General features: G+C 36.2%; 1 protein-coding gene across 3 annotated transcripts in view; it reads right to left on the bottom strand.

Annotated features, from left to right (window-relative positions):
* PIBF1 (progesterone immunomodulatory binding factor 1) overlaps positions 1-20,917 on the bottom strand; it is a 234,868-nt gene that overhangs the window by 40,193 nt on the left and 173,758 nt on the right. For all 3 annotated transcript variants that reach the window (XM_061435063.1, XM_061435061.1, XM_061435062.1), the window contains exons 15-16: positions 8,352-8,482; positions 1,569-1,653 (exon numbers count right to left, since the gene is read on the bottom strand). In XM_061435063.1, the coding sequence (XP_061291047.1) occupies positions 1,569-1,653; positions 8,352-8,482 (216 nt within the window). The remainder of the gene's footprint in view (positions 1-1,568; positions 1,654-8,351; positions 8,483-20,917) is intronic.

Here is a 20,917-nt window from a genome sequence, read left to right as displayed (position 1 = left end):
GATATGTATCTTTAAGTTGTTTCTAGGAATATTTCTTGCTTCATCTCTCTCAATAATTTCCTTCCAATAATTTCTTCCCAAATACCTGATATATCTTTTCCAGATATGGAAATATATTTCCAGACATATATGTCTTCAGGATACTTATAAACCAATGATCTGCTTTGAGCATTTCTTTCTCTGTTAGGACTGCAAAACGGTAAAAATGTGGCTAAGACAAGGCAGTGACAGTACAGTGGAAAAAATTCATGGATTAAAAAACTAAGCTTAATGATACCAACTGTCAGTGAGAATGCAGAGCAACTGGAACTCGCACTTGTTGCTGGTGGGAATGCAAAAGACATAGTCACTTTGGAAAATAGTTTGGCAGTTTCTTACAATGTTAAACATACACTTTCCACATGACCCAGACCTGCTCCTGATATTTACCAAGAGAAAAGGAAAATTTTATTTACATAAAATTTTATTTACATATACACAACAGTGTACAGCAGCTTTATTTTTAAGGGTTCCCAAATGGAAACGACTCAAATGACCCTCAACTGTGAATGGATTAACAAACTGTGGTATATCCATACAATGGAATACTACTCAGCAATAAAAAGGACAAGTTACTAATATTTATAATAACATGAATGAATCTTTTTTATGGCAACTGAACAAAACCCAGATTGAAAAGACCAATAATTTTATTATTATTATTTCCTTTTTTGGCTGTACTACTTGGCTTGTGGGATCTTAGTTCCCGGACCAGGAATGGAACCTGTCCCATTGTCAGTGAAAGCGGAGTCCTACCCCACTGGACTGTCAAGGAATTCCCTGATAATTTTATTTATTTGACATTCTGTGAAAGGATAATACCTTTTGTTGGAAAAGGCAAAACTACAGGGATAGAAAACAGATCAGTGGTTGCTCAGACTAGAGTTGGGGAAAAGGGTTCAAGAGGGAATTTTCTGTGATGATGAAACTATCTTATATATTGCTTGTGGTGATGGTTACAGAACTGTGCGCATTAGCCAAAAATCACAGAATTGTGTGCATTAGCCAAAAATCACAGAATTGTATGCTAGAAAGGGTAAATTTTATTGTCTATAATATCTCAATAAATCTGACTTTAAAAATGAGAAAGAAAACTGAAGTTACCCCAGTGACCCTCTGGCTCTAGGCAAACCCCCTAAAACTCATTTACTTCTTTTATAAGATGGGGATTGTATTAAGTCTAAAAGATTTTTCATGAGCAAGAAATTAAAGAAAACTTATGGATTTTAAAGTTCAACACAAATATTGTACACTAGGCATGGCTACAGAATGATAAACAAGACAAGAGGTACACTAAAGAAATTTACTGTCTGTAGGGAGAAAGGTGTAACACACATGATTATGAAATAGCATGGAAATTCAATGACGGAGATATGAATAAGGCAGTAAGGGAGCATCAAGAATTAGGAATTCCAGGAATAAGAATTAACTCATAATGAATATGGGAGACTGGGATCCAGTAATCTCAACCCAATTTGATTCTCAAAAAGCCTAAAGTGTTAAAAAGCAAGACAAAATGGAAAAAGTACCTCACGATGATTTAGAAGTTGTTCCAAATCTAATGCCATTTGATCCTTCATTTGCTGCAAAGCTGACTTTTCTTTATTTAAATTGCTAGGGGGAAAAAATACATCAAGTTTAAAAAAACTGTCATACTAGTGCAAATTTAACAAATAAGAAATTGTAGAAGATTAAAGACACATTTGATGATTTGAATTACAGAAAAATTAAATTTATACTTCATAAAGATATCAGATCAGTGACTACAATGTTTGATTCAATCATTGGCCTACCTATTTTATAAGAATATTTTTTCAATCTGACAATGTGACTGAGACATTTTCATAGAATACTTTTCTGCCTAGTGGGGGCATACAATTAGTGTTTTTTTAAAGATGACTGGTTACTCCTGAAATGTAAAAAGATGAAGTGGGACTTATATAAAAGGTAAAAGAAAGTACATATGGCACCATATTAAAATTTGAGACACTGAAAGTCAAATTATAACATTTATCCTTAAAACTGAAAGTACATTTTATAATTTGAAAGTGAAAGAAAGTGAAAGTGAAGTCTCTCAGGCACGTCCAACTCTTTGCAACCCCATGGACTGTAGCCTACCAGGTTTCTCAGTCCATGGGATTTTCCAGGCAAGAGTACTGGAGTGGGTTGGCATTTCCTTCTCCAGGGGATCTTCCAGACCCAGGGATTGAACCCAGGTTTCCCACATTGTAGGCAGATGCTTTACCCTCTGAGTCACCAGGGAAGCCATATACTAAATTACCAGGTACATAACTGAGATAAATTAATTAGATATTTGGTCTATACTAAACTCAGGAAAACAATTTTTGCCTCCATTTTCTTAGCTCAGTCTTTAATTTCTAAGTCTGCATTGTGGATTTTTCTTTGAAATGACCTATTTTCTGATAGGAAAGGGTGACAAGCCTAATTGTAAGGACATATTATTATTTGAAAAGATAAATATCTGAGGCTTATCTTACACTGTCTGGAGTTTTATTATTCAACATATAAGAATTAATTAGAACCATTAAATATTCTTTGAAAGCCATTGGAGTGAGTCTATTCAGACAGTACTGCAACCAGGATTAAGAAAAGCAACAATGAATTGAAGAAACACAGTTCCTTGAATGTCAAAACAGAATCTGAGACAGTAAAGTTAATGAGAATTGTTTGCTGAATAGGTAGGATGTTTTAAGTTATACTTTAAGAAAATGGAATGCCACCAATTTTTAAAATATTAGGGACAAGTTTTTTTTAAACTCAAGGAATAGCAGTACGTGTTCTGGGAGAACTTAATTCCAAGGACTTGAGAATAGAGAACTTCCCCAAGGAAGCATCAGAGTCTGTCCTCTGAGAAGAAAGACTAGATGCAATTCTGACTTCCATTTCCAACTGTGCCACTGATTCAACTGTGCAGTATGCTGCTGCTGCTGCTAAGTCGCTTCAGTCGTGTCCAACTCTGTGTGACCCCATAGATGGCAGCCCACCAGGCTCCCCCGTCCCTGGGATTCTCCAGGCAAGAACACTGGAGTGGGTTGCCGTTTCCTTCTCCAATGCAGGAAAATGAAAAGTGAAAGTGAAGTCGCTCAGTCGTGTCTGATTCTTCGCGACCCCATGGACTGCAGCCTACCAGGCTCCTCCGTCCATGGGGTTTTCCAGGCAAGAGTATTGGAGTGGGGTGCCATCGCCTTCTCCTTGACTGTGTAGTATAATGCACCACAAATACCACCCCAATGAACCTCAGTATTCACATCTATTAAAGTGGAAATGATACTCATGTATGTCAAAGGGACATGTGAATTATCTAATGAATGATTATATAAAACACTGAACACAAACCTCTACATAAATGCTATACTGTGTTACTGATTTAGATAAGAGTCATAAGAGGAAAATGGTAATTAAATGTCAATAAAGGTAAGCAGCTCAGCAGGAAAACAAACTGACTTTTGTATTTAGGCGCCAGAGATCCTACTAAGCTGAGGAGTTGAAAAAAACTAGATATAAAGGAAATTGAGTGCCGTGTTCTGCTTGAGTCCTCCCCAAAATGGTAAAGGATCGGGTGTTTCTGTAACTTTAAAATTCTATATTTTTCAAAATGAAAATAAATGTCCAATAAATAGGAAGAGGAATTTTCAAAGAACAGATATGTGTTCATATACATACTCATATACATTTACATATGTATATTACAGGTACCCCCCACACACAGAATGTAAACATGGACTCCATGCAGTACACACAGGGGCGTGCATACACAGACACAAAGGCTCTCAAATATCAACAGGCCCATTAAGTACAGTACAGTGTAATAGGAATGGAACATTGATGTAATCAAAGGATTTGGACCGAATAATTCATTAGAAATGCTTCATATGTAGTGCCTAATTGTTTTAGAATAAAGTAAATATTTCATATTTAAGTAACAAAAATAACCATATAATATGGAATAAAAGGCAAGTGGATAAACGGGCTTACAAAGCAACTCTGTGACACATTGGCTCCACAGACTTGCAGTTGCTCAGTCGTGTCTGCCTCTTTTGAGACTGCGGTCTGCCAGGTTCCTTTGTCCATGGGATTTTCCAGCCAAGAATGCTAGAGTGGGTTGACATTTCCTTCTCCAGGGGATCTTCTTGACCCAGGGATTGAACCTGCGTCTCCTGCCTTGGCAGGTGGATTCTTTACCACTGAGTCATCAGGGAAGCCCCTTGGGTGTATATTCTCAGTCTTAGCCTTGTCTTTCTTAAATCACAATGGAGACCACTTTCAACACGTGGGTCTCTAAAAGTGAATATGATGATTACTATATTCTGTGTTCTTCCACACACAGTAATTACTCAATGGAAGTTTAACCTCCATAGGACATTTCATAACAGTGGAAACTTACCCTTAAAAATACAAAGCTTCTATGCGTGACTCATAAAGCAACTACAAAACAAATCTCCTTATAAGCACATCTACGGTGAATGGTATATTACACCCATAATTGTTCAATTCACTGTTAATTATTACTCAGAAATTCATGTTTATGGCTGTTTCACCTGCTGTATGAAAACATATTCCTGATATACTGTTTCTTAACTTCCTGGATCAATATACTCTGGCTTAGTCTTATAAGCCTAAGTAGTCTTTTCCTCCTAAATGAATAGTTAACAAAAAATGGAAAACTGACAACAGAAAAAGAAAATTTATGCTAATTATTCTCTTTCCATGCTTCCTTCAGTCCTGACCTATAGATCAAACCTATATAACTCAGACTCTCTTGTGGATTGGTGGAGGGTTGTTAAAAGTACTACTTTTAAACAGATTATTTCTTTAATGACAGTGAATAGTGATATCTCAAGTGTTAGCTATTAACATGTTTATCACAATCTCATTTTAGTGCATATTTACTCTAACCTTTCTAGGCACTGAATAAATTGTATCAATAGCTAAACTGGCAAGTTGTGGGTGTGATATAGTGATACTGCCTTATTTTGTAGAAAAATGATAAAATTATATTTAGCTCTTTAAAGAAGGTTATATTGTATAAGCTAGAGAAATATTTACAAATTAATCAGTTTATGTAAATATTCTTTACAATTAAAATCCACACCCAGCAAAAACAAACAGGAATTTTCAAGGAACATAATCACTTAGTCATCTCTTTGGATGGGTCATCGATTGTTTAAATTTCGAATTAATGAAGTACAAGAGGAAGGGAGGTAACATTTACTGAGTTTCTCCTGTGTGTCGGAGCTTTTGCTTTTTATATGCTACTTTATTTAATTTTCACAATTACCCTTTGATGTTCACATTAATATCTATATTTTTTACAGATGCATTTACCATGAGAAAAAAAACCAGGCTGATATGTACTTGAAGCCCAGTATAATTCTATTCTATTTGAAATGCCACTGGCTCAGAGTCAGGGTGATGGTAGGCAGAATGTGACCTAACCTGCTGTGTCTGACTTGTTGACTGGGCTGTGTATTGTATGGTATCTTTTCATCCATGACATCAGGGTACAGCTACAGCATCTTGAAAGCCATAATTAAAATGCTGAAAGCACCTTAACTCTTCACATTAGAAGATAGTTGCTTCAATGAAGAACAAGACTTCATATCCTGTGAAATATTAGTTCAGAGTCTACTAAAATAGTATATACTAAATTTATGAAACACAGACAGCTTTAAAGGTCTCAGATGTTTAGCACATAAAATTTTTTTGTTTGTTTAATTCCATAATTGGCATAGTTCTTATGATTACTTACTGTTGCTGTTATTAAGGGAGTCCTAATTTTTGTCATGGAGAAAGAAATGGCAATCCACTCCAGTATTCTTGCCTGGGAAACCTCACGGACAGAGGAGCCTGGCGGGCTACAGTCCATAGTGTGGCAAAACAGTGGGACATGACTTAGCAACTAAACAAATTTTTGTGGAGATTCAGCATATTTTGAGAAATGTTATTTCGCATTTTAAAGATAATTTTCAACATAAAAATATGTTAAAAATAAGACAATACTAATAATATCAAACCTTTATTGAGCATTTTTAAGTGTATGAACAGTGCTATATGTTACAAAGGTTATATCATTTAGTGCGCAGAATAACCATGTGAATTCGGTGCTGTTGGTGCCACTCTCATTTCACGGATGAGAAAATTGGCTATAGTGTCCAGTACTACAGCCATTAGCTAGCCAGAATTGGCAGTGAAAATTAACATTAATTTAATTCAAATAAAATTAAAAATTTAGTTCCTCAGTAACACTTACCATATGCTCAATCGCCACATGTAGCTGGTGGCTACCATATTGGACACTGCAGAAAGGTAATATTTTATCATGACAGGAAGTTGTACTGGATGAAGTTCAGAGACTAATTGATTTGCTCTAATTCAAAACTAAGGACGGAGCTGGATTTGTCCTTGTCCTCCCTTTTAAAATCTTTTTTTTGAAAAGTAATTTTATTATGAAATATTTCAAGAGAGAAAATTTAATAAGGCCCCATGTATCTGTCACACAGTTTCAACGATTATCAACTCACGAAAAGCTCTCCTTTTAACTACTATTCTACATTATTTTTTGTTTTTTTTTTGCTTCTCTTAATTATATTAGTTAATGAAAAATTAGCTCTTATTCAGATTAGAACATAGGGAGGCAATATAATATAAAGGTGAAGATTATGGAATTAGAAAGCAGACAGATAAAATTTTGGCTCTATCACAAAACTAATATGTTCTTGGATGACAAATGGCTAATTTTCTCCAGGGGTGAATTTGTTCATCATTATAATTTTCTCCTATAGCTGGCTATATTTTTCTCTATAAAACACATTTTTAGCTATCCTAATTCTTAGTAAAATAAATATTCAAACAAATTTACTTGAAGGTAATTCTGAAAGAGGCAAATTTCCCACAGGGCTTTTTATATATCCCTGCTCCAAGATTACAAAGGTAAAACAAAACTCTATACAAAATTTCAAATATAATAAATTTCTATAATATGTAAAGAAAAAATTCTCTTTGGGGCTCTTTCCTCAATTTCCCTAGGATAACCAAGTGTCCAGATAAGACCTAATTTCTATTGCTCCCAATAGCTATTTATAGAATGGTTTAGTTAATTCACTGAATTAATTTCATAATGCTGGTTATGAATATTTTAAATATTTAACTTTAAAATTAATTTAGAAATAAATTGTTATCTATGTTGACATTTAAAACATCAATGTGATTTAAAATTACTTTATTATATTATTGAAAAAATTATGATCAAGAATAAAATTCTGGGCCAATTTTTTGGTGGGGTAGAAAAGAGGGGAAAAGATTATTCTGATTCATCAAAAACAACATTCACACTTTCGAGTTAGTTATCAGAGAGCTCCAGTGGCGCAAACAGTTAGCATGTGGCCCTTATATGCAGTTAATTATCAGTAGTTTTATATTTTTGGTTATATATCTCGGGAAACCTAAATTTAATGGCTATCTTCTCCAATAACTATATTTTAAAATAAACTACCTTTTCTAATTACTTAATTTAAGAATTTTCTTTCTCATCTAATTCTTTGCTTATACTTTTATAAATTGGTTAATAATTTATCTAATTACTTATTCTAAATAATTTTAAAATCTAATGATAATTAAGCCAACTAACCAAGCATCCATGAGTTAAAACATCTTTCTTTACATAGCATCATTATTCTACTGTAATTTAAGAAGATTAAAATGATCTCATTAGATGAACAGGTAAAGAATCTGAATAATTATTCAGTGGAGCAAGTCTTTTGATAAGGTGTCATGTAAGAAAACAATTTCAACTAAGGACGTGAAAGGAATTTATTTACATTGAGGTAATTTATGGTTTACTTCATGTAAAAGGTTAGAGGCAGAAAAGCCTAAATTCCTTGGCAAAGTCAACAGGAATCTAAGTAAATGTGTACATTTTATCTGTTTAAAAAGTCGTTCTGACTCCACAAGTGGCCCATCCCACTAAAGAATTCTAGGGAACAAGGACAGCATAGGTTGGCTGTTGTGTGCCCTGGGGTGGGGGGAGTGCTTTGTTAATCAGTGTAGCATTGCTACTTCCAGGCTAAGACTTCTGACTTACCGGGTGGAATGTGAACACCTTAATGGGATATGACTTAGCTTTTCTAAGAGAAATCGAACACATCACATTTAAGACCACCTTTGGTCATGTACATTTTTTCTTTCCAATTTCCAACCTCAACTACAGCAGTATTATGCTCACAATGCCTTTATTATCCAAATAAATAATAATAATATTTTATTACTCAAATACAAGATTTGTAGATGGTTACCTGACATCTTTTTCTAGTTCCGTAATACACTTCTTCAGGGAATCAATCTTAGAATCTCTCTGACGCACTGATTCAATGAGATACCTGTAAGGTTGTTGAGTCTGGTTTAACAGAGAATTGGCCCTGTCAAGCTAAAGAAAAAAAAAAGGTTTAATTAAAATCTAGACAATTTCATAAGAAACTGAAACTGTTCAAAACGCTCTAGCACAGACACCAGCTCTCCTTTACATGAATTACTCTGAAAAGCTCTTCCTGTGTAAATCTGAAGGTTTTAAAAATTACTAACCAACATAACTATTCTTTAAAATAAAAATAAAGACCATGTAAATAGGAAAGAAAAATTTTAAATAAAATATTAAGTCTTACCAATTTGGGGGACGAGTCACCTAAATTTTCTTACTGTTTGTTGGTCTAAGACAACATGCAATATAAAATTCATCTTTTAATGAATATCCATTAGCTAAAATGAAAATCATTTATTTGAACTTTATTTCTACTCAAAATAACACAGTGAAAGTGTGAGTTGCTAGTCGTGTCCAACTCTTTGCGACTCCATTGACTGCAGCCTGCCAGGTTCCTCTGTCAATGGAATTCTCCAGGAAAGAATACAGGAGTGGGGTTGTCATTCTCTTCTACAGGGGATCTTCCCAACCTAGGGATCGAACCTGGGTCTCCTGCATTTCAGGCAGGTTCTTTACCATCTGAGTCACCCAGAAGCCCCAAAATAACATAATCACTTATAATTCTGTGATTTTTCATGCTTTCATATTCCTTGTCATCTTTACTTACGTACCTCAATCACTATGTATAATTTATGCACCTAAATAACTATATTATGGCAGAAAGTGAAGAACTAAAGAGCCTCTTGATGAAGGTGAAAGAGGAGAGTGAAAAAGTTGGCTTAAAGCTCAACATTCAGAAAACTAAGATCATGGCATTTGGTCCCATCACTTCATGGCAAATAGATGGGGAAACAGTAGAAACAGTGGCTGACTTTATTTTTTTGGGCTCCAAAATCACTGCAGATGGTGACTGCAGCCATGAAATTAAAAGATGCTTACTCCTTGGAAGGAAAGTTATGAACAACCTAGACAGCATATTCAAAAGCAGAAACATTACTTTGCCAACAAAGGTCCATCTAGTCAAGGCTATGGTTTTTCCAGTAGTCATGTATGGATGTGAGCGTTGGAGTATAAAGAAAGCTGAGCACCGAAGAATTGATGTTTTTGAACTATGGTGTTGGAGAAGACTCTTGAGTCCCTTGGACTGCAAGGAGATCCAACCATTCCATCCTAAAGGAGATCAGTCCTGGGTGTTCATTGGAAGGACTGATGTTGAAGCTAAAACTCCAATAATTTGGCCTCCTGATGCGAAGAGCTGACTCATTTGAAAAGACCGTGATGCTGGGAAAGATTGAGGGCAGGAAGAGAAGGGGACGACAGAGGATGAGATGGCTGAATGGCATCACGGACTCAATGGACATGGGTTTGGGTAGACTCTAGGAGTTGGTTATGGACAGGGAGGCCTGGCACGCTGCGGTTCATGGGGTCGCAAAGAGTCGGAGATGACTGAGCAACTGAACTGAACTGAAATAACTATATATATTTTAAATAATCATGTTTAAAATGTAAACATAAAATTTATGATTTTGTGCATTTTACAGTGTAAATTCATTAAGTACATTCACAACAGGTAAGCATCACTAGTATCTATTTCTAGAACATTTTCATCAACCCAAACAGAAACTCTGTACAGATTAAGTAAAAACACTCCCCTAATTCCCTAGTTCCCAGAAACCCTTTTCTTTCTATATGAATTTGCCCATTCTAGATACCTCATATAAGTGGAATCATATGATATTTGTCATGTTGCCTCTGTTTAATTCATTTAATTCTAATGTATTCAAGGTTTTTCTATGTTGCACCGTATTCCTTTTCATGGCTAAATAATATTCCATTGTATGTTTATAGCATATTTTGTTTATTCATTCATCTGCCAGTGGATACTTGCATTGTTTCCACTTTTTGGCTATTGTGACTAATGTTGTGGTGTACAAATACCTGTTTGAATCCCTGTTTTCAATTCCTTTGGTTATCTACCTAGGAGTGGAGTGGAATTGCTAGGTCATATGGTAATTCTGTATTTAACTTTTTGAGGAACTGCCAACTGTTTTTCAAAGTGACTGCATCATTTTACATTCCTACTAGCAATGCACTTGGTTCCAATTTCTCCACATCCTCTCCAATACAGTTATTTTATGTACGTATTGGCCATTTGAATATCCTCTTTGGAGAAATGTCTATTCACATCTTTTGCCCATATTTTAGTTAGGCTTTTTTTTTTGGCTGTTGAGTCATATGAGTTCTTTATATATTCTGGATATTAAATCCTTAATTAGCTATGTGAATTGCAAATATTTTCTCCTATTCTGTAGGCTGTCTTTTCACCATCTTGATACTGACCTTTGATCACAAAAGGTTTTAATTTTGATGACGTACAACCATACCTATTTTTGTTGTTGTTGTTGCACATAATTTTGGTGTCATTTTAAAGAAACCACTGCCAATCCCAAGGTCATAGATTTTCTCCTACATTTTCTTCTATGAGTTTTATACCTTTATTTTTGAAATTTAACATATTTGATTCATTTTGAGTTAATTTTTATATGCAGTGTAAGACATGGGTCCATTTCAATCTTTTACATGTAGATATCCAATTTTACCAGTACTGTTTGTTGAAAGGACTGTATTTTCTCCATTGAGTGGTCCTGGCATCCTTACTAAAAAATCATGTATGTGAGATTTACTTCTGGGCTCTCAATTCTATTCCATCAATCTTATATGTCTGTCCTTATGCCAGCATAACACTCTTTTGATTACTGTAACTTCACAATAAGTTTTAAAATCTAAAGATGAGTCTTTCTACCTTTGTTTTCCATTTTCAAGACTGTTTTGGCTATTCGAGGTCACTTGAAATTCCACATGAATTTTTAAATGGGCTTTTCTGTTTCTGCAAAACATACTTTTGGGATTTTGATAGGGACTGCTCTGAATCTGTCAGTCATTTTGAGTAGTACTGTTATCTTAACAATATTAAGTCTTCTACATACAGATAGCTAACAGGTAGATGAAAAGATGCTCAACATCACCAATCACTGGAGAAATGTAAATCAAAATCACAGTAAGTTATCACCTTACACCTATCAGAATGGCTATCATCAAAAAGACCACAAATAACAAATGTTGGCAAGATGTGGAGAAAAGAGAACCCTTGAACACTGTTGGTGGGAATATAAATTGGTGCAGACACTATGGAAAATAGTATGGCGGTTCTTCGAAAAACTAAAAATAGAGTATCAGATGATCAAGCAATCCCACTCCCCTAAACATATCATTTATTTTAGCACTGCAATTTTTTTTGGTTCTTCTGTCCTTTGGAAAAGATGGAGATACATGCACCCCAATACTCATAACAGAAGTTGCTTAAAATAGCCAAGATATAGAAGCAAGTCCATCAACAGATGAATGGAGCAAGAAGATGTGGTGGCTTCACAGGTGGCTTAGTGGTAAAGAGCTACCTGCCAATGCAGAAGACATGGGCTTGATCTCTGGGGTTGGGAAGATCCCCTGGAGTAGGAAATGGCAACCCACTCCAGTAGTCTTGCCTGGGAAATCTCATGGACAGAGGAGCCTGGCAGGCTACAGTCCACGGGGTACCAAAGGCATCGAATAGGACTTAGAGACTAAACAATAACCACGCACACACACACACACACACACAGAATATTACTCAGTCATGAAAAATGAAATACTGCCATTTGCAACAGCACTGATGGACTCGGAGGGCATCATGCTTAGTGAAGTAAGTCAGACAGAAAGACAAATACTGTAATGTTGTCACTTATCTGTGGAATCTACAGAATACAACAAACTAGTAAATATAACAGAAAAAGAAACAAACTCACAGACATAGAAAACAAACTAGTGGTTTATCTGTGGGGAGAGGGAAGAGAGGGTAGGGGAAGATAGCGGTGGGGGAGGAACAAACTAGTATGTATAAAAGAAGTCAGTGGGAATTCCCTGGCAGTCCAGTGGTTATGCCTCTGCACTCTTATTACCAAGGGCCTGGGTTCAATCCCTGGTCAGGTTACTAAGATCTCACAAGCCATGCAGCATGGCTAAAAAGAAAAAGAAAAAACAAAAAGCTACAAGGATATATTGTACAGCACAGGGAATATAGTCAATATTGTACAACAGCTACAGATGGAGTATAATCTTTAAAAACTGTGAATCACTATGTTCTATATCTCAAACTTATACAATGTTATAATTCAACAATACTTTAATTTAAAAAAATTAAGAGAAAAAACAACCAAGCCAACCAACCAAACACACAAAAAACAATCTTAAATCATCTATTAGCCAGGGATGTCTTCTTTAACTTCTTTCAGGAATGTCTTGTAGTTTCCAGTGCACGTCTTTCTCCCCTTTGATCAAATTTATTCCTAAGTATTTTATTTTATAAATAAAATATTCTAGTTCCTTTTCAGATTGTTCAACGTTAGTGTACTGTGTACAACTTTGTATCATCCTTTTTCACTTTATCTTATATCATAATCATTCTTTCAGGCTGTCAGAAGACCTTAATTTATATTTTTAATGGTTATAAAACTGTCTAGTAAGCCAATGAGTCACAATTTAATTACATTGTTTATACTAGCAAACATTTAGGCTGTCATCAATTTTTGACTAGTATAAGTAATGCTAAAACAAATTATTTCGTACTGTAGATAAAATTTTTCCTTGATACTTTAAAATTTTTTTCCATAACAGAAGCACCAATATGAAAGGGGTACAAACTATGTAATGTTCTTGATATATAAGACCTTTCCTTTAGATCTTCCTAAAGGATTTTATCATTTATGTAATCAACCAACCTTAGTTTTTTTTAAATTTCTTTGTGTTTACTCTTCTTCTCCTAAGCAAATATAAAATGTATGCTAGAACAGGACTACACACTACTGTCAGTATGAGGAGGCCACCACTTTGGTACATAATAAGTTCTTGAAAAAGGAACTAGAAAGCTGGATATGTGAAAACTGAACAATTAGAAAAAAAGTGGTGGATATCTATTATTATAAGGATGAGGGGGTCAGGAAGGGAGCATTTTATTATGCAGAACAAAAAAAATGATAAAATTCCTACTTTATGACCTTAAATGTTCTTTGACAATAAAATTCTAGCTTTTTATATGAAAAAATTTTTTCTCTTTCCTTTATAAACCCTAACAAGTTTAACTGAGGCTGAAGATTTGCTGTTTTTCTAGGACAAGAAATGATTTATATTTCCCTCTCAAATAAACTACATTTACAAGATCTACTCATTTTTTTTGAATTAAGATCGAAACATATCATGTATTTTAGCACTGCACTTTTTTTGCTTCTCCTCTCACAGGGGGGAAAAAAAAAAAAAGAGTGACCAGCAACCTCCAAGTTGAAGGTGTAGAGAAGAGCAGGGTGTGAACAGAGGAAGGGACAAAGAATCAAGGGCAGAAATGTTCATTGTGAAAATGATCAACCATGAGGTTCAGGCGGGTGAGGAAGAAAGTGAAGCCAAGAGGCGGCTGACTAACTCTTAAAGGCTATCAGCATACAGTTTGAGGACCACTTTATAAAAGTTATGTAAATGATTCACCTGAATTATACTGGACATTTTTGTTAAGGTTATATTAACTATCACCTAGGAAAAAAATTCCTCAAAGAACAGGATATGAATAGTGAAAGAAAAGACTTCTTTTTTTTTGGACACAATTCATTATAGTGAAGGGAGAGCCATAAAGAAAAACAAATACCATGAATATTTTCTGCAGTTTGTGTTTTAGAGCCCTTTTCCCTTGCTTTGGTAATCATTCTTTAAAATCTATTACAATGTCACTGGAATCTTATTATTCTGCTAAGTTATTTTATGAACATTCAAATATGCAGCTGGACAAAAATAAAACTAACTTCTACTTACCTGTATAACCAGTTTCACTAGTCAATTAAATCAAACAATTGCCTTGACTTTGTTTTCACAGAACTGACCCTAACTGAATAAACTGAACTGACAAGTTGTTTTGTGTTTCCAAGTGCGGAATAGTTGGGGGGTAGGGAGCAGGGGTGGGCGGGACATGGGAGAACTAAGGGCATTTACAGAAAAAAATGTAACAGCAGGCATTAACCTTAATTATTTTACTTTGTTTTTTTCTCATTACAGCAATTACATATATTAGGTTTTAGTATTATAAACAAAATTGAGGACCAAAAACCTTACTTCCAAAATGTATCTCTACTAGGCAACCAACAAACTTCTTTCTCTCTAGATAGTAAAACTTCTATAATGCTGTAAATATTAAGAATGTTTCTTTATAAGCTTTTAAATCCCCCAGATTTAATTCCTCAGGAAATTAAAGTACATGTTTTTCAATGAAAACTGATGTTAATATCTATTTTTGATATTAATGTAACAACAGAATTTAATTTCTCCAATACAGTTTTAAAACAATCTTTTGGTAACTATAATCATTTGTATTCAAAAAGTTTCACAATCACTGACTTTGCCTATTGTTAGTACTCTTTTCCTTATAGGAAAGCCTTAGTAATTAGTGACTCAGGAATCACGTACATAACGAATGACTCAGGACTAAACTCACGATACAACATTTTATAGAATTGTTATTTCTCTTTTGTTTCAATAAACTGTACATATGATTCAGAGAAAAGCAACACCTGATTATAATATAATTATATATGTTCTCTTAAATTTAAAAGACATAAGAAGGTGACTACACTTTGTTACGTTTTTCCCAAACAGGGATTGATTTCCTTGTGGAATTTATTTTCAAAGAAACTCCTAGAAGTGGAACTCTTTCTTACCAGGGACGAAATGCATTCTGTTGAGTGGAATGCAACACTGAGTTGCTTTCTGTGTATAAAATACATACATGTGATACTTTCTGGCTGCGGTAATTAGTTGTGCAGAAAAACCCACATATCCTGTTGTCTGATCTTTCTGACTATGCCATGGAATGGAAATGCCTATTTGAGGTCCAACAGGGGGCAATACTTTGGTTCTACTTCGCTGTGTCCTCAGTCCAAAGCAGTGGTTCTCATATCCACCTAATCATCAGAACCACTGTGGGAAAGGTTAAAAAACTGATTTCTGGGTCCTGCCCCAATTCTAATGAGTCAAAATTTCTCAGGGTTGGGCCTTAGATTCTGATGATTAGTCAAATTTGGAAAGCACAGCTTTGTGATTTTTGAACTTATTACAGGTCACTCCATCCAACCATTTTAGTAGGTTTAAGAGTATTGCACATAAACTATCTTATATGCTGAATTTACTATTCTCCCCCACTAAAACTAGCTGCTTCTCCTGTGCCCAATATAGTTAATGACATCATCACCTACAACAGGGGTAATATTAATATTTAATGGATACAATTCAACCAATTAGGATGCTAGCCTTTGCACTGGGGCAGGATTCTGGAGAAACTCTGTGGTTCCAGGTGTTACTTTTTCGTTGCTGAAAAGTGGGGAGGTCCAGAAGATCTGAGGAGAGGCACCAGGATAGACAGGACCATCGTGGTAGAATGACACTTGTGGGCTGAGGGCAACAGCTGCTTACAAGTGTTTCTCTGAACATTATTTTAATAACCAAAAGTAAGTATGATTATCAGCCCTGCTCTGGTCCTGAATATGGTCCAGAAGTATGGTCCACAGAATAAGGAGAAATTCATGAGAGTAGGATGTTAAAATATTTGGAAATAATCAGCCTGGAAGCAATGACTGAGGTCACAGGAGTAGAGAGGGCTGCAGAGGATTATTATTATTATTTTTTAAAGTGTGGCCCTGAATCACTTTTATTAGAGTCAGAAGAATGCAGATTGTTAAAAATGCAGACTCCTGGGCCTCATTCTAGACCTACCTAATCACAATCTTTCAGAGAAGGCAATGGCAACCCACTCCAGTACTCTTGCCTGGAAAATCCCATGGATGGAGGAGCCCGGTAGGCTGTAGTCCATGGGGTCGCTAAGAGTCGGACACGACTGAGTGACTTCACTTTCACTTTTCACTTTCATGCACTGGAGGAGGAAATGGCAACCCACTCCAGTGTTCTTGCCTGGAGAATCCCAGGGACGGCGGGGCCTGGTGGGCTGCCGTCTATGGGGTCGCACAGAGTCGGACACGACTGAAGTGACTTAGCAGCAGCAATCATAATCTTTGAGGGTAGGATCTAGAAACCTACATTTTCAACAGAAATCTTTTGGTGATTTTTACACTCACTAAAATTTGAGAATCACTACGGAGAAGGCAATGGCACCCCACTCCAGTACTCTTGTCTGGAAAATCCCATGAACGGAGGAGCCTGGTGGGCTGCAGTCCATGGAGTCGCTAAGAGTCGGACACCACTGAGCAACTTCACTTTGACTTTTCAGTTTCATGCACTGGAGAAGGAAATGGCAACCCACTCCAGTGTTCTTGCCTGGAGAATCCCAGGGACGGGGGAGCCTGGTGGGCTGCCGTCATGGGGTCGCACAGAGTTGGACACGACTGAAGTGACTTAGCAGCAACTGAGGTATAAGAACATGAAAGGGACACCTACATTTCAGGTCTGGAAGAAGAAGATAGCAGTTAAGAAGACTAAAGAGCTATATGAAGGAAAATGGTGCTGTAAAGCAAAGGGAGGACAGAATTTCAGTAATGTCTATAATATCTATAATGTCATGCCACTGATAGAGTAAGGGACTGAGAAGAAAATACTGACAATCAGAAGTCACTGGTGATCACTGAGGAAGGGCATAGCTGAAGAAAGGCTGAGAGAGAGCAGAAGGAACGAAGAAGAGAGAGAGGGGTTAAGTTTTGAAAGTTATTTACATTAACACACATAAACTGTGCCTGAGTGCATGCACGCACGTTCACACACACACACGGACACACACAGAGCTCATTTTTTTGAAGAGAGATCACAGAAGAAAAGAGTAAGTGAAGATACTAAAAAATCCCTGGGTGAAAAAGACTCAAGGAAAATAAATTTAGATGATCTAACTGTAATAAGGAAAGCTACATAATGGAATGGATGGTTTGCGGGAGTGGAAGTGGCCTTCAATAAAGCTAAAGGGAAACAGGATAGATATAGAAAAATAAAAAATACCGGGCCACAGGTATGCGAACCCTGTTGATGTACAACAACAGGAATTTGTTCCACTTGCAAGTAGCAAAAAATAACACATTTCCACAAGAAATTTTCAGTACATTAACACTGTGTCGAAGAATTTTCTCTCCTCTCCTCCCTTTCATTATATATTGATGGAGTAACAACCTTATTGTAAGATATTAGGCTAAAGGTGGGAATGTCAAGGAAACCGTGATGGATGAGTCTGGCAACAAAGCCTTGGAGAGTGCTCAGTGAAGGTAGTGTTCAGATGACTGATAAGGTCCCAGGCTGTGTTAGGAGGCCACGTGGAGCCAAGGGGCTTGACAGATTGGAAATGCAAAGTTTATGAGTACAAATAAAGCACAGATGTGGTGGAAATGAAAAGACTGGGAGGGTGGGAAGAACTGGGAGAGCTGGAAGGGCCGGTGATTAGCGTCAGAGAATGGAATTTTCAAGTTCAAGTGCTTTAAATTTCTTTACCCCTCAAAGCTACCCCTGAGAAACTCATTTTAATGTGGTTCACTTGTACAACAATGCTGACAGGGGAGGAGGGATTTCCAATGTGATTTGTAATAGCTCTTGAAAGAAAAAATTATAGCCATTTATGAATTTATACACACTAGTAAGGGAAAGAGTTCAAACAGTTACAATATCTGTTTGATATGTAAACAGGATATAATTTATAAATAAGTCATTGTTTTCCCTTACTTCAGTGGTGGCTGGCATTTGGCATGTGCACGCACGCACGCACGCACGCACACACACACACACACACTTATACACATATGATCTGGTATTGTGAGCCTTTAAAAAGATGGATTAAAGAATAAATTCTAGTATAGTGTCCTGGATCCATGTGATTGAATTTTTTTCCAGAATGAACTATAACAAAGACATCTTGGTTTAAGCCCTTGGCAAATTTAGACACAGAGATGTACTACAATTAAAGTTAATGTTTTGTTCATGTAGTGAATCAGCCCTTCATAGGGTAAATATGTTTATTAGTATTAAAATAAAATGTTAATTTCTATATAATTCTGCATTGGAACCTCAAGAAATAAGATAATGACAATAATTTATACATGTTAAAGGCAATTTCTGGTATTGTCTTGACTCTGTCACGTAATACCCATGAACACTGCTTGTTGTTCCAATAACTTTTTAAGTCTTTATGAAACTGTTACCCACCAACAATTATCCCTCATGTCCAGTTACATGTTGGGCATCCATAAAATACGTAACACTAACTTCCCAAGGGGTGACACACCAGCAGGAAACGCACACAGACACACAGGAAACTCCGTCTCTCCCAAATGCTTTAACATTACCAAAAAGTAAGTCCTGTTAATTTTTCTCTAGACAATATTACTTTCCAGGGGGTATTTTTCTGCTATCAACACAAACAGCTTTAAGACCGACAAATCGCACAAGCGACAAAAGGTGGACACCCTCACAGGAAGTGGGTCACTGACATCTTCCCCACTCCTTCCTTTCCTCTTCTCCTATCTTTTCTCTGTGGGTCTCAGATTTCATTCTCTCTCATGTTTGTTTTCTTTTCTTTCTTCCTTTTTACTTTTTAAAGATTTTTGTTAAAGCACTTTGAGGTTCGGCAAAATTAAGCAAAAGTACAGACAGTCCCGGATACTCTGCCTGCCCCCAACCCCACAGCCACCACCATTTGTTACAGTTAATGAACCTACACGGACACATCATTATCACTCAAAGTCCACAGCTTAAATCACCAAGGGTTCACTCTTGGTGATGTATATTCTACAGGTTTTGACAAATATACGTTTGTCCCTTGGAATCCACAGGATCCCCCATGGATGCTCATGTCCAAGGATCCTCAAGTTCCTTACAGAAAATATGATGGCATAGTCTTTGCATATAACCTACACATATCCTCTTGTATACTTTAAAATATATCTAGATTACTTATAATACATAATATGATATTATGTAATTATATATGCAATTATATTATGGAAATACTTTCTAGTGTCAGCAAATTCAAGTTCTGCTCTTCAGAATTTTCTGGATTTTATTTTCCCAAGTATTTTTGATTCACAGTTGGTTGAATTCAATCCATGAATGTGGAATCTGTGGATATGGAGCACTGACTGTAATCCCATGTATCCACTGTTTACATCATAAAGAATAGTTTCACTGCCCTAATAACCCATGCAGTTCTGTCTGTTCATCCCTTCTAATCCCTGGCAACCACTGAGCTTTTTACTGTCTTCATAAATTTCCCCTTTTCCAGAGTGTCATGCATTTGGAAACATAGTATGATAGTATGTGGTCTTTTCAGACTGTCTTTGCTTTAAAACTTACTTTTTCTTCTCCCTTGCTTTTGTGTCCCCCCCCCCCCCCCCCGCGCCGCCACCCACCGTATTAAATGTTACAAAATATAATTTGTCCTGAAAACTAAAAGTAATCCACTCTGATCAAATTTTAATTATTTGGAACTTCGTATTTTACAAATGAAGACACTGAGACACAGAAGGGTTAAACAACTGATCCAACTTTATACAGCTAGTAACTTACCAAAAATGAGGTTTTAACCCAGTGAGTCTGGCTCTGGTATCCTGTGTTTGGCCAGTATTTATTATTACCTCTTAATAACAAAAAGAAAGCAATATAATGTCAGACCAGCCCAGAATGTGGACAGATAAGAATTCCTTTTCCTTACTTTCCCCCAGATAAAGAATGTGGCTAGAAGCATGCATGCATAGGCACACACACAAGCAGAGAAGAAACGTGACCAATTTACCAGAAAGAAATCTGCCTCACAGCCATTCTCCCACGCTAAACACATCTGATTGCTTCTACCTGGGCACCTGTGTTGACGTGGGACTTAGAGGCTCTGTGATGGTTTCCCTGCTGCTCTGGCCACTTTCAGAAGATACATGAGAACCATGGCGCTCATTGTATGTCTTCTGTGTGCCCATTTGTAACTACAGGCAGTCATAATCACTATGCTCTTCCCTGCTTTACTTTCCATTATACAACTTGAGTTCTAACTTCCATTATATAACTTGAGATTATCTTTTACTTGCAAAAAATTCTTATTTCTCCCCTCAGTAGAACGAAAGCTCCAAAGGGCAAGGGCAGGAATTTTTGTCTGTCTTCTCCACTGATTATTCCCAGGGCTTAGAGCAATGCCCGGCACACAGTTGGCATTCAATACATACTTGCTGGCAGACAATTTCATATCAATACTATCTAACACTTGACAAAGTCATTTACTAAAATAGCTTATTTCTTATGCTTGGTTGAATGGCATGGAATAGATTAAAACATTTTACAATAACATTACCTTTACAGATTTTTCTAACATAGTCCTTTCTGTTGTGAAGACCCATAAGGAAA

The sequence above is a fragment of the Bos javanicus genome, chromosome 12, assembly GCF_032452875.1.
Source record: "Bos javanicus breed banteng chromosome 12, ARS-OSU_banteng_1.0, whole genome shotgun sequence".
NCBI lineage: Eukaryota > Metazoa > Chordata > Mammalia > Artiodactyla > Bovidae > Bos > Bos javanicus.
This window is presented reverse-complemented; position numbering and strand designations above follow the sequence as displayed.